Source organism: Procambarus clarkii, chromosome 82 (assembly GCF_040958095.1).
Source record: "Procambarus clarkii isolate CNS0578487 chromosome 82, FALCON_Pclarkii_2.0, whole genome shotgun sequence".
Classification (NCBI taxonomy): Eukaryota; Metazoa; Arthropoda; class Malacostraca; order Decapoda; family Cambaridae; genus Procambarus; species Procambarus clarkii.
In genome coordinates this window covers 6,435,206-6,450,254 of record NC_091231.1, presented here as the reverse complement: position 1 = coordinate 6,450,254, position 15,049 = coordinate 6,435,206, and the positions used below count along the sequence as shown (strand labels likewise).

General features: G+C 36.5%; 1 protein-coding gene across 27 annotated transcripts in view; it reads left to right on the top strand.

The window, feature by feature from the left end:
- Positions 1 to 15,049, top strand: part of Sin3A (SIN3 transcription regulator family member A) — a 107,528-nt gene that overhangs the window by 52,010 nt on the left and 40,469 nt on the right. For 7 of the 27 annotated variants that reach the window (XM_069316010.1, XM_045752020.2, XM_069316013.1 and 4 more), the window contains 5 exons: positions 2,144 to 2,284; positions 2,929 to 3,135; positions 8,593 to 8,738; positions 13,381 to 13,512; positions 14,520 to 14,570. In XM_069316010.1, the coding sequence (XP_069172111.1) occupies positions 2,144 to 2,284; positions 2,929 to 3,135; positions 8,593 to 8,738; positions 13,381 to 13,512; positions 14,520 to 14,570 (677 nt within the window). The remainder of the gene's footprint in view (positions 1 to 2,143; positions 2,285 to 2,928; positions 3,136 to 8,592; positions 8,739 to 13,380; positions 13,513 to 14,519; positions 14,571 to 15,049) is intronic. The other 20 variants (XM_069316015.1, XM_069316022.1, XM_069316021.1 and 17 more) reach the window with 9 other exon arrangements.

Below are 15,049 nucleotides of genomic sequence, written 5' to 3'. Positions count from 1 at the left end.
TCATCCCTCCAAATGAATGGAGAAAGTGAATCATTTGTCCCAAATGAATGGGGCAAATGAGCTTGTGCTAGTTGTGAGAGAATTTGATCATTTATTTACATAGCTGGGGATAAATTTTGACAGTGGGTTTGTTTTGACACACTAACTTTCTGGTTGCCTTACCTGGTGGAATTGCAAAAATAAATGTCACTGTTCCCAATGCCTGTGTGAGAGGGCCCAGGTTCTGGCACTGGTTCCTGGTAGACCTATTCACGCTTCATTATTTCCTGTTGATACATGGAAAGTTCATTTTCTTTATCAACTGATGTGCTTGGCCCTTTATCACTAACAGAACCCCTTATAATTTTTCCTCCAGTTGTTATACATCATTTGGTCATTATTCACATTTGGAATTTTTTATCATCCTCCATTGTAGCACCTTCCTTAATTGTTCTCTGTTGCGGCTGTGCCCCTTAATATCGAATAGGTTGTCTGTACTTATCCATTGCCACACACTTCTTATCAAGTTCTCACTACTTACAAATTCATCTGTGCAGGTATAATGTATCGGTCCCTTGCATCACTTGCCCACACCACAGAAGCTCTTAGCAAGACTGAGAAGCAAGGATGTCAAGTGAAACTTTATGAAGAGTTTTGAACACATACATACATAGCTGATAGCTTAGTGGACAGTGCTCTGGACTCATAATCCTAGGGTCCGGGTTCGATCCCTGGTGATGGCAGAAACAAAATATGCAGAGTTTCTTTCTCCCTGATGACCCTGTTACCTATCAGTAAGTAGGTACCTGGGAGTTAGATAACTGTTATGGGCTGCTTCCTAGGGGGGAAATGGCGTGTGCGTGGGGGGGAGGAAGGAAAATAAAGTAACAGTTGATTGATTGACAGTTGAGAAGTGGGCCGAAAGAGCAGAGCTCAACCCCCGCAAGCACAACAAGGTGAATAACTCAAATTCCAAAAGCACTCTTGAGTGAAACTTGTTGCAAGGTGATAATACATTAAAACTGCATAACATATTTTTTCCAAAACAATTAAAGGTTCGCTTTATGTATTCAAGATCAAAGGTCAGTCACATCATGGGATCTTGAAATGAAAAAGTTCATTACTTAATGTAAAACTATTTTAAATTAAGAAGATGTTTCCTTATTTTTAAAATAAACCCAACATGAAGGTTCTATCTCAATTAAAAGCAAAGTTATGGTTATATTTCTTTGAACTTGTAAGCAAAAATTTAATTTATCGCATTGGCAACCCTGTTGTGTCCAATATCAGGCATCACTGAGGGCTAAAAATTTTGCACATGCATGTTACTTCACGCACTCTAACATCCTGCCCAATTTCACGTAAATCTGAGATTGTCGAGTTGAGATCTGTGATGATTTGGCATGGAATGACCCGTTAGCAACGAACTCAGTCCTCTGTTTCATTAGTTCATATTCAGGCTTTAGGAAATTGAGAATTCAGTACCAGTATGTTGCAGCAGATATTTAAAAGTAAAGAGGTGGGTCCAAAAGGTAAACCTTCCTACCCCCATTCACATGTGTAATTAAAAATGTAAGCATGCCATTCTCACATTTGTGAAGCACGAGAAGAAAAGTGAGAAATCTAGAGGATGCAACAAAAGACTGTTGCTGGAAACGAAATAGGTTAACTCATTCTGATAACTTTAGAGAGCAGAATGACCTGAGGAGACATGATCTCGCTTTAGAAATTTCTCAAGGGAATAGAAAATGAAGTCAATCTCTTTTTTTTTTTCAAATGGAAGTTAGAAACAAATGAATTGGAGAAATTTAGGAAAGAACTTGCTTGTAATACAGGTGGTAAGCAAGTGGAGGCACTGGAGTAATAAATTGTGGGTGCCATCTCATTCCGCAGCTTCAAGAGTGCTAGAATGTCATGATACATAAAACAGAAACAGCAGGTGGCTAGGAAGCAAGGCTCAGGAGATTGTATACACTGATGGGTAAGCACATGCAAGTGTATTTGCATGCACTTATGTGCACTCAGGCATGTATAATATGCATGTATATTCACCTTACAGACCTACATACATATAATATTTTATATATTGTGGGTTAATATATTTGCCCTGTCATCAGTTACTCTCAGGCAAACTTGTATTGTATTTATACTTTGAATTCTGTAGGTCTCGGGGGTGGGCAGTGCAAGTGTGGTGCACCAGACGGCGGCAGTAGCGGCAGCAGCAGCAGCAGCAGCTGGGGCGACTCAAGGCTCGGGCCAGTTCCAGAGGTTAAAAGTTGAAGATGCACTCTCCTACTTAGATCAGGTACAATATAATTATTTAACTTTTCTATTTAATTGCAGATCATGTTGTAGTTATTGCACTACTGTATCTCTCTCTCTCTCTTTCTTTAGCCCCTTGAGGTATAGGTAAATGTATGGGGAAGTTTGCTTACCTGTATAGATTGATATATTACTACTTTCAAATTTGAAATCATCCCTAAAATTTAATTTTTATTTTTGTTTACAAAATCATTTACAAAAAAATTGTCTTTATGTAAAAAGAATCTCCTTAATCTGTCCAATTGTCAGTAGTGTACTTACTGTATATTGGTATAGTATACCTATATATAGTATGTCTAGTATAACAATATACTATATAGATCATCGCTCTTGTGCTTGCCTAATAGCATGTACTGGTGAGCGAGGTCTAGCTCTATACCCTGCTTAGTAGCCATATTGTACCTGTTGCATCACAACATTTATATATTTTTACGTTCAAATTCTTTATCGAACCTGGCCTGAAATTTTTGGGTGGCTCCTCTCCCCCCCCCCCCCCTCCATCCCCTCCTGGCCCTCCCCCCTCCTTTTTCCTTATTTTACCTCCCTCACCTTCCCTACTCCATTTCCTCCTCACTCTTAAACATATCTAATGAATGTCATTGTAATGATTCACTTTATTTTCCCTAGGTAAAGCTGAGGTTCGGGAAGCAGCCACAAGTCTACAATGATTTCCTGGATATTATGAAAGAGTTCAAGTCACAGTCCATTGATACCCCTGGAGTCATCGCTCGCGTGTCCCAGCTCTTCCGTGGTCATCCAGAGCTCATTGTCGGCTTCAACACCTTTCTTCCGCCCGGCTACAAAATTGAGGTGCAAGGGAATGAGCAGGTGAAGGTTTGCACGCAGATGTTTTGTCTCGTTGTCTCCACCTAGTCTTTTTTTTTATGTATTATGTGTTATTGTATATACATATATTTATATATATGTATATATATGCATATATATTTTTTATTTAATTATTTTCCTTTTGTTTTGTCATTGCTTTATTTGCTGTGTGAGATTAGGTAAGTTTGTAATATTTTTCTCACATTTAGTATTCAAAGAATTATAAAGCATTCAATTATGATGGAGTTTCCAATATACATGGAACAGTAATACAGTACTTAATTATTCAGCATGAGCTGATTTTTTTTAATTTTTTATTTATTTATCAGAAATGTCAATCCACTCACTTCAGTGACGTGATTTCTCCACAAAAAGGGAAGCAACTATATAGACAATAGAATTCTGCTTGCAAATCAGTTGAAACCTTGAGCATGCAGAAAAATTTAAAATGTGTATTTATGATTAATGCAATCTTTGCACTGTAGTGTTACCAATCTACTAATATTAGGAACCACAGTAGAAGTGTTACATTTATCAGGCGTGTTTTAGTGGTTTGATTCCAAATTACGTCATGTTAGAAATGGGGGGGTTGTGCTGCTGTCAGTATCTGTAGAGGGAAACATTTGTTTGAGAATATTTAACTTGTCAAATTTTTCTGTAGCTTATGGTGTGCACTGTATTTTAATTTTTCCCTCTTTGACTGGTAAAGAAATGGTTTAGTTTTGGATCACAAGTATTTGGCTCAGTAATGAGATCATTCAAATATTGCAAGTGTTTTTTTTTTTTTTACATTATACTGAGATTATTTTTTTTTTATGCCAGTGTTAATTGAAGCTAAATTTAGTCTTGCTCCTGAATATTCAATCCTTTTTGTCTTCCCAATTTTCTGGTTGTATCAGATTGAGATAAACGATGCCAAACTTCTCTTTGCTATAAGTATTTAACACGAGTAGATATCATTTGGTCCTGGAATGCTGTGGAGTAACATTTCCTTTTCTCCCCCCTTTTGGTATTCAACTTTAGTTATGTCAAAAGTCACATTTGTAGTTATCTATACGTTTCAGTTTCTCTTATCTTTGTCATGTGTTTGGTATTATCTACTTTAAATTTCTAATCAGGTAATACTTTTTTTTTTTTTTTGCACTGGAAGGGGATTTTAATGAGAAAATGTACAGGGCAACTTGTTTCTTTAAATTCATGACACATTTTGACATAATGTAATTAGCCCCTTTTTTGGAGTGTCACTGCTTTGTAGGCTATTTTACCCTTCAATTCTGAACCTATGATAACTCCAATGTGCTATATTTCTTTTGGGGGGTATGTAACTATCAGAAACTGTACTCATCGAGACATTATAATAGGAGCAAAAGTAACATTAAGTAGGTGGATAGATGGTACAGGTTGTAGAAAAACATTAATTAGCATTGCATATATTAGTGTGAGTATGGCTGTGAATTACTGGACATGGTATGCATGTATTGTGGGAGAGTATGATAACAACATAGATTAAAGCCTATTCTGATCAGGTTCTTTCCTCTGTGCACTCTGAACACTTCTTAAAAAGCATGAGGTGTGGTGGAAATATTCACATGGGGGAGGGGGGTCTAAAAATACCAGTGATTGTGTAAGCATCTCTTTGGTTCGCTAAGTTTATGAAGCACTTGGCTGCAACAAAATACTGCTATGTTTAGTTCATCTATTTTCACTTGAGTAGAGTAAATTAATAATATAGTATTTTATATAGTTTAAGGTTTTTAATCTGAAATATATTTATTGCATAAATTTGCAAGAATGGCTTGCATGTGATCCTAAAATTTTAACGACACTTTGGGTTAGTTTTTTAAGTATTGAAGAGGTTTCACTGTTAATGGGTATGAAGCAAATGTGCATTTTTTGATTGACATTTGGCTTTTTACTATTTGCTGTTTATTTTTGGATTACAGTACAATTTCAGAATGCTTGAAATATTTCAATGAATATGAGAAATGGGTGCAGAATTGAAGTGTGTGCCATGTGTTTGTTAGTAGAAAGATTTATTGGTGTCAAGGAAGGAATTATCCGTGTGGATAAAAAGTAGTTTTGTGGGTTAAGCCGTTTAAATACTTAAGCTCTGTAATTGACTAAAGAGGAATTTGTGCAAAAGTTGAGAGTAGACCAAGTTAAAGAAAAGTGTTGTACTGAAGGCCCTAGTTCGGAAGTACTGTATGGCAATAAGTGGGCGGCATAAAGGAGTAATAGTGCTTACCCTTATATTTCTGATTTTAGATATTGGTGTAACAAGAGCAGGAAAAATCAGAGTATAATGGACAAGCCTGAGATGCATTTGTGGTATTATAAGGATAGATTGAATAAGGCATTAAATTATCTTGGAAAGTAGAGTGCAAGACGATAGATATCAAGATATGTTGGTCATACTGAACAAATGGATAATAATAGTGAAGAGATTGCATTTGAATTTGAAAGAAAGAAGGCAAAGAATATGGAAACATCTTGAGTGAGTGTAAGATGCAGCCGAGATTTGTGTGTACAGTGCACCAGATGTGCAAGGAAAACATGGCTCGATCAAAATATTTTTAGAGTGAATGTTTTGACATAAGATTTCCCACAAGATTTTGGGAAGTAGAGTAAATCTGGTTGTATGAAATGGTGGGGTGCTGTTATGGAGTTGGGATTGTACTTGATGCTGCAGTCTGTAGTGTGAAAGCTTTGGTAAATGGGTAGGGTGTGGTTTTGAGTAACTTTGATCTCTATTGCTCTCCTCCTTGCCAACTGATGACTTGAACCTTAGTATACATGTCTTAAGTAGAAGGGAGGTAGGTATTGAATAAAGTTACATTAATACCTGTAATTCAAAAAAATTATGGATTTATACAAGTGTGTGCCTACAAAGAATTTAAGCATAGTAAACTAAATAGTTTTTACTAACATTTTGTTTAGTTGGGAACACACATGAGGCTTTTTGATTTGGGCACTCATGTATTTTAATATATTGCTTGTAGTAATTTTGGAAGTAGTCTTTTTTTATATATTAGTGCGGAATCAACATTTGTATTATTTTTCACAAGCAATGAGCACTAAGGTCAAATATAAGAGCACACAGAAATCACAATAGCGTGATGCATCATATGAACAAATCCACAAGGGCCGTGACGAGGATTCGAACCTACGTCTGAGAGCATCCCAGGCGCTGCCTTAATTGACTGAGCTACAACATGGTAAAAGAATTGAAACCAGAAGTTCTACTGAACTTGGATCCTGCAGCCTCTCCGAGACGCAAACTAGGGTTTTACACAATTTCCCCACTCACTCAAGCTATGTCAATAGGCCGTTCTACCTCTTCGCCCTAACTACATTACACACAGAAATCACAATAGCATGATGCATCAAATGAACAAATCCACAAGGGCCGTGATGAGGATTCGAACCTACGTCTGAGAGCATCCCAGGCGCTGCCTTAATTGACTGAGCTACAACATGGTAAAAGAATTGAAACCAGAAGTTCTACTACTACTACTTTTCTGTGTGTAATGAAGTAAGGGCGAAGAGGTAGAACGGCCTATTGACATAGCTCGAGTGCATGGGGGGGAATTGTGTAAAACCCTGGTTTGTGTCTCAGAGAGGCTGCAGGATCCAAGTAAGTTTAGTAGAACTTTTGGTTTCAATTCTTTTACCATGTCGTAGCTCAGTCAATTAAGGCAGCATCTGGGATGCTCTTGGACGTAGGTTCGAATCTTCGTCATGGCCCTTGTAGATTTGTTCAAATATAAGTAATTTGAATATTGTAAATATTCATTGTATTTGTTAATATACAGCTAATCCTCTCCAGTATCAGAAAAACAGCTGCTTAGAAAGGGTTAAAACATAGCAAGTCTATTTTTGTGAGCACTTTGAGATCCCTAGGCGTCTATTGTAGCATGAAGTATATGCACACACAATGTAACTACTCTTGGAGCTCTTGGGAGTTGTTTTACTGTTGAAGCCTCAACTGAATTTTAAGGATTTGAATAATAATAATAATAATAATGATGCATGCTTGCTATTTACATAACCAGGAAATCATATCTGAGCTGTGATCCTTTAGCTTATGTTAGTTCTGAATAGCTTTCCATTTTTGAAGTAATTCAAGTTGTAACCGATAGTAGTGTTAAGGAGGGTGTTGATTTAGACTTCAGAAGTGTAGGAGTGGGTTTGATTTAGTATATCCATAGATTTTATTTCTGCATTCTTCAATGTAGTCCTTTGTCTACCTCTCGGGACTTTTAGTGCACCAGCCACTTCCCTTCCTCTACTTGCTCTACCCTGCTTGTGAAAATGACCGAGTCACAGAAATAGACAGTCAAAGGTGCATGTGTGGTCTTGGCATATTTAGAATAAAGAACGTTAATGATCTGGAAAGACATGAAGGTTGAACATTTGTGACATTGATGCTTTGGAGAGAGTAGTACAGGGCAGTGGCCATGCTCAATGATTTGATGGTTATGCTGGTGAAGATAATGAATTTGAGGATGCAAGGCGTTAAAAATATGTTGTGCTTACTTAGTTGTCTACAGGTAGGAAGATCTAGCTCTAGAACCCTGCTTCATAGCTAGTTTATGCATGTATGGAGTGCATAAGAAGTGGTAATGAACATAACTGAATAGATAGTGTATTACGAGGTAATGGATTGTTGCCGTTATGTTTTTTGTGGTACTTTGGGTACTTTATAATTAGACTGCAATTTCTGAAATATTGCAGTATAATTTTTGTTAAATTGTGCTTTTCCGAGTTTCACTTGATGGCTGCAGTGTGCACAAGATATTGTAAAACATTGGGAGGCACTAAATATCATCTAATTATATTTTCTTTGCTGTAATTTTCTGCCTTTAATGGCACAGTTACCCCCCATGAAAATGGGAAGTGGTTTAATGCTGATGGTGATTGTTACTTATAGTATCTGGTACTACTTATTATGTGTAGTTCAGGGTTTGACAAAGCCATTTTTTGGCGATAATTATTTGCAGGGTAACTTAACATTATAAGAGATTTTGTTTCTAGTAAGGAAAAATTTGATTGTGCTGAGCTGAGGCCGTAGTGGAAAGTGTTAAGACTCCTAAATGCTAAATGTTTACTGGTGCTTCAACCTTGTTTCTGAATATGCCTCGTATCTAATGACTTGTCATTCAAATTGTTGGTATAGGCATTGCAACTTAGTGATCTTGGGGATTTTTCTGTGAGAAGAGTTCATTTATCTCAGGGAAGGTTCGAAGCGTGTTGGTAACTTGCCTTTCATAGGGTAGGTCCTATATTTGTCTTGTCATATGTGGTACATTGGCTGATGGTAACGCACAATAATTTGTCACAGGAGAATATCTGAAGTCTGGTCCTTTCACAGATGAGAAATTTGTGTGAGAACCAGAAAGAGGATTTTATTTTGTTTCTTTAAGGCTCTCGTAGCAGTAGTTACAGTTGTCCCATTTCTGTTTTCAGGTGAGCGTAAGTGTGCCAGGACAGCAGACAACAGTAGTTCATACACCTCAGGGGGTTCACCACCACATCACCTCAACACACCATCCTCCTCCTCCACCACCGCCCACGGTTACCGTCAAGCCCTCGCATCATCCACCGCCTCCCAGGTCAGGCTTGTGTCTAACTCTTGTGTGGTTGCTCTATGATACATATTGGTATGGCATTACATCCTCTGTTATCCAGAAGTCTCTGGAGGTCTCAACTTTGAAGCATGTTAAAAATTATAGAAAAAGCTGCCAAAAAATCTTGTGTTGCCCGCACACACTGGAATTCCTGAATTTATTGCACAAATTGAGTCTTACGTTGGGTGTTTCGCAAATAAAAATTTATGTGCATTGAAAGTACAGCATCCTGGGTGTTGATACTTCCCTTTTGTGTATTAAAATGTGGAGCAAGAATTTAGGATTTCCCTCCCATCCCTTTTTCTCTCCCCCTCCCAGCCCCATTCTACTCCAAAGATAATGTAAAACTATTAATTTTTTAACAGAAAGCAAATACTTTTAAATATCTTGATAAAAGGAAGGAGTATCTTCAAAGAGTGTCATAAGGGGGTATGTAAATATTCATGATGGCAGTTGGTTAAAGAGTTTTTGCTTTCAGAAAACCTGAAGAATAACAAAACCGGTTTGCTAACAGTGCTTACAGTCCCAGATAAGAGGTTGTTCTGTAATTTTCAAAGAAGGCTCTGTTGCCAGTATGAATTTTTCATGTTATATCACTTGGGTTTATTTAGGAATTTGGTAATTTTTGTAATTAATATTATGTTTTTATGGGATAGTGTTCGTGAATGTTGTATGGCAGGAAATGAAGCCCATGCAGAATCTTCTATAATTAATTAATTTGCTTTCTACATTTTTAATCTTTTTTAATTTATAAACATCTTTTGTCAAAAATATTGAGTCTTGCATATATATTTATATATATATCGTGGTTTTATGACTTAGCCAGTCAATGTTTTGTTGTTGCGTTCAGTGAATTGTTTATTTTTCTTATGGGGGCACTACAATTTCTTAGAATTTTATATTGATATGAATTTATTTAAATATATATTTGTGATATGTTGTGGGTGATTGAACAAATAGATGAGTGTAATTATAGAATGCAAGTGTGTGTGTAAGTCTCAAGCTTGATGGGAGCATTCCAAGATAGTTTGGGCATGTTAAACAAGTGGTTGATGGTAGATTGGTAAGTGGTATTTGAGTGAATTTAAGGGAAGGAGGAGAGGAAAGCCAGAAAGATGATGGGCAGATATGGCAAGTGAGTGTGCTTACCTGCTTGCATTTACTGGAAGAGATCAGCTGTAGAGCCCTGTCTGTTATTGTTACATGGGCGTTTATTACTGTCGCAATTCTCTTCACGCTGTAAATGTGGTTGCTTCCACCACCACTGCTTTAGCCTCATATCACTTGATTACAACTCCTATTGCACACAAATCATTTCCTTGCATATGTTTTTTTTTTTTTAATTTTCACCTGTGTTCTCTTATGTTGGCCATCACTCAGTTGGCAGTGTCTGGCCATTGGTAGCTATGTATTGTGGTTAATATCTCTGTAGGCCTTCCATGTACATAATTATTTTTGGCATCATTACATGTGGTAGATCAACATTTCCCTTTTCAATTCATACAATGTATTTTTCCAGTAACATATTATTTGTAGTTTTTGTTGCATTTGGAATGGCAGTAACTTTCATAAGTAGCCAGATATGAGTGATATTACCTAACAATTATGTATAATGAGATACATTGTTTTCACTATACATAATTCATCAATATGAATTATACTATTTAATACGCGATAATATGGCATACTTTGGCAGAGTCGTTGATTATGCAGCTCCAGCAAGGAACTCGCGTGGTAAAACACAAGTAGAAATTAAAGTGTCCGTAGATTTGCTTTGGGACAGGTACGAGTGATAAGAAAAAATGAACTGTGATGACACATGAACTGAAACTTACAGTATTACATGATAGGCTGCATAGGGCAAGCTATGAAGCGTTTCCTCCTATCTTCAATAAATGACGCTGAAACTCAAATCGACTAATGAGAGTTTTATTTGATTCAAATAAAAGGTAATAGCTAGTATGTAAAAAAAAACTTAAAATGTTGTCTGTATGTATACCCAGCTACCTCTCGACATGTGCAAAACCCCAAAAAGACTTGGAGTTTTGTCTGCACAAGCAATAGCACCATTTATAGGGTTTAAAAGGGAAAAATTACACAAGTGTGTGTGCGTGTGTTCTATATGGCTTATAGAACAGAACAAGAGTGAAAGTTCAGGGTGGGAAATGACATGGCCAGAAGAAATGTGAGCAATGTGCTAGTCATTGAAAACAATAAATATATATCTGCAACATGTTTTATAGGGGGTAAACTGATGCCATGTCTAACTTGATAGATAAAGTTCAACGACAGGAGATAGAAGGCAGGGGTAGACTGTATGAGGTTTATGATGAAAGGTTTGTGTAAAGGTTAATAAGATAAGCTTGGATAACTGGAATGACACTGAACTTGATAGGCTAATACCTCACATACAGAAAGCAGAGGTTGTCTTTTCACAGTTTTAAGCATAAATACAACAGAACTAGAGATTGTAAAACACACCAGGTACTAAAAGCTAGGCATTGGATTGTAAATATCTGGATGTTACTCCTTGTTGTCACTGATAGATATGCATAGAGATGTCTGGCTAAAGAATGTAGCATGTCAGTTTCTCACTACTATTGTTAATTGTACAAATACTCATTAGAGTTTGAGCATCACACTTTCTTTATTCTGTATAATTTAGTTTTCATATCCTGAAAGATGATTCCCTAAGGATACTCCTCTTGATAGCTTATAGGCTCTTGTCGTTTAAACATTTTCTGGCAAGTGCTAATGTCTTTTGGCTCATGAAGCTGTAGTTGGGAACTTTGCAGGTTTATTTTTAATTGTAATTATAAATTTTTTGTGTAGGCCATTGATGGCTTATGTATGTGCTGTAAATATGATAGTAGGTATGGATGTGGAAAAAATAGTAGGGATAGATAATCTTGAGAAGCTTGTATGGTGTCGGGGAATAAAGTATGCAGACAATGTGTCGTAATAACTTTACTGAAGCCCACACACAAATACCAAGATGGTTTGGATCTGTTGAATGAATGCACGGTGGCAGACTCGTTAAGTGCGTGTTGAAGGGAAGTTAAGGGTAGGAGGAGGAGGAAGATGGGAGGATGTACTTAGTGTGATTGGAAGAAAACATTGTGTGAATGCTTGTTAGGTGTTGTAATAGATAAGGCCTAGTGGTAGTGGTTAAAAGGGTGGGAGAGAGATTGTATGTTTGAACTGTATATGACAGTTCATGTGTATACCTAGTGTTGTGAAGCGATGGGTTGTTTCATTAGGGTCAGTTTGTATGTCGCATTTTCACAAGTTATGTCTGAACATATTCCTTTGTATGATTGAGAGTCATCTGTAATATGTAACCATTTGGATTAATTTTGGCTCAGTCTACTCAATTACGTTTAATTTTCTTCTTGTCAGTTCTATGTATTTAATTTTCTTAGACGACATAATAATTGTTCTATGTAAAATGATGATAAATATGGAATTGGCAATTATATTGACTCGTCCACGGTCACAAATATTTATGTACATTAACTCTCGCTAGCATATTTATCAACCGATGCTTGAAAGTTTTCTAGCAAGTTTTCTTAAGTTTCTTAGAGACTTGTTACACAGATCTGCAAACTTATTTACATATCAGTGTTTACTTGTTTATTTTCAAAATGAAAACTTACTTGGTTATGTTCCTTTGTTTTGTGTTCTAATTTGGCCTGATATTTTTAGAACCCTATTTGCATTCTCTTTGTTTCTCTCTCATCTATTTGTACCTTTCAAAAATGTTCCTTTTTACTCTGTGCCTTTTAGGGCTTTATTTTTTTACCAAAGTGGTCTACAGTGCTCATTTATGAAATGCCATTTTCCATTCTTTATTTTATTTCTGGGTCCTTTTTGTCTTTTTAATGTGTGTCTTTATTACACATAAAATGCTGTTTATATATAATATGCAGTGCTACCTCGATTTGGTTAACTGTGTTTGGGACCAACCTTGATATGTTGCATCTGTAGATTTGTTCAACACACAAATGCATTGCTAATACATAAATGCATAAATGTACCTGTTTCATCTACAAAACCAATTTTAAAATGGGGCTAGACCAAACTTTTTCCCATGTTGTATAGAGTAGTTTCACTAAAATGTTTCAATTGGAACCTATTATATGATGGAAAACTATCAGGAGAATCTGTCTGTAAAGAGATCATCCCACATCTGGGTTGTTTCACCTGTCCCATCCTCAAAACCTCATTTTCAAAGGTGCTAGGGCCAATTGGATCAACTCAAAATGAAAACAAACCATTGAATTTTGTTTTAAAAATGCTTGATGGGTTTCCCAAGTTTCCAACGCTTTCTCGTATTTTGGGCCAGCTACGAAAATTATTAAAAAACGTGATTGTAGATTTGCCAAATGGGGAAATAGTAGATTGTACTGCATATAAGGAAATTGTTAGTTTGGATTACCTGTTTGTGATTAGAAAATTAATTTTGATAGCTTAACAAAAATTTACCATTCTACCAAAAGTATGCAGTGTTCTTCCATCTTATATTTTTTATGTTGGGATTTAGTCTTTGTGCCAGATAATGGAAACAGTTAGGTTGTTTGTGTCATGTTTTCTCCAGAACATGATTTGCCAATCATTTTATACCCAGGTCCCCAAATACTGCTGGGTGCACAGGGGCAAATGGAGTGAAGGAACGGGGCCCAATCGTCCCACCCTGCCCAGGATTTGAACCCAGGTCATCTCACTTGCGTGACGAGTGTGCAAACCACTACACCTCAAGGTGCCTATTTGTCTGTCTTTGGTATTTTGTTTCCTCTTGGAACTTCCATCCTTGTGGTGAGTGGGAGGGAGGGGGGGGGAATAGTGCCTTTGTTAAATCTTACCTAAGTAAATCATATGCTTTCGATAGACAAAATAATGTTTAATGATCACCTATGATGCTTTCTGAAAAATTCTACATTGTATTTGGGTTTTTAAAAGTGAAGAATTTAATAAAAGAATGGTAATTGTTTTAAGTAAGCAAATTAAGTTTGCCCTATTGCAGCTAAATTGAATTACAGTACCAGTATTGAATAGTATTCATCACCAGATTCATAAGTGTCTTCACCACTTTCATGCATCGAGTTAGACCTCAGAGAACTAGAACCAAGAATAAAGCTTTGGTGTGCATGGATACTGACTTGGGGTATTTGTTACTGATGACAAAAACAAAGTTTGCATTATAATTTAGTTATTGGTGAGCAGTAGTTTGAAGTAGTAGTGTTTACAACTAGTTCAATAAACAGTGCCCATGTCAGTTCCATGCTGTCGTAATTTTACTCTTATTAATGAAATTTGAACTATTTTGAAAAGCACTTTCCTCGCTCATGAGATCTGATTAAGGTAAAGAATTAAGAAAGCCAAAGGAAATAAACAAGGAAAAATAACACTGAAGGCAGCCTGTTAGCCCTCGAACCATTGTTTGAATCCTCCTAGTTAATTTACTTCTATGATGTTACATGGTAACTTCTCCATAGATCTGCAATTGTATTTCCAACCTAGTGTTTGCCTGCTTCTTTTCTATATCTAAACCTATTCATTTTAATTCATTGTTTCATGGTCTAACTGGGTTGACACTTTCAGCACTAATAATAATCTTTTAAATCCTTGACTTCATTTGTTTACTTCAGTCATATTCCTCTTACTCTATGCCTTTCTTGCAAATGTAAATTGAGTTTTTGTAGTTTCTTTTCATATGGAGGGCTCCCAATTCTTGAGTTTAACTTTGTCATCCTTCTCTGTATACAGGCAAACCTCGATTTGCGTGGTATTGGAGAATGCGGATTCAGTGGTTCGCGGGTAAGCAATTTTATACCAAGTTTCAAAGTGAATGGGTGAATTTAATCATTGCAGAGGTTTAGCATGGATTATCGAATTATCCGTGCGTGTACCGTATTCTTTTCTGTAGCGGTCTCCCATTCAAGCCTCATTTTTATATTTAGAAACCTGTTGGCTTATTTTCTTGTATCATTGCACATTACAAGCATTTTGGAAATCATTATTGTATTTATGGCTGGAAAAAGGGCTCAGATATTCTATTCAGTAAAGAGTGGACAAATTTGACTGTCTCAAGTTTTGGTAATGAAATGCCATTTTTCCAGTTTACTGTAAAGTTTGATGTATGCTTTGTTGCTTTATGTGCATTTTACAGGAATATAACCACAGTGCAAATTGAGGGCTGCCTGTATATCCCAGAAAATTTATATTCATTCCATTGTGTTGTGCCTAAACTGTACTGCATATTCCAAGTGTGGGATCTTGCAAGGAAAAGAAAGTTA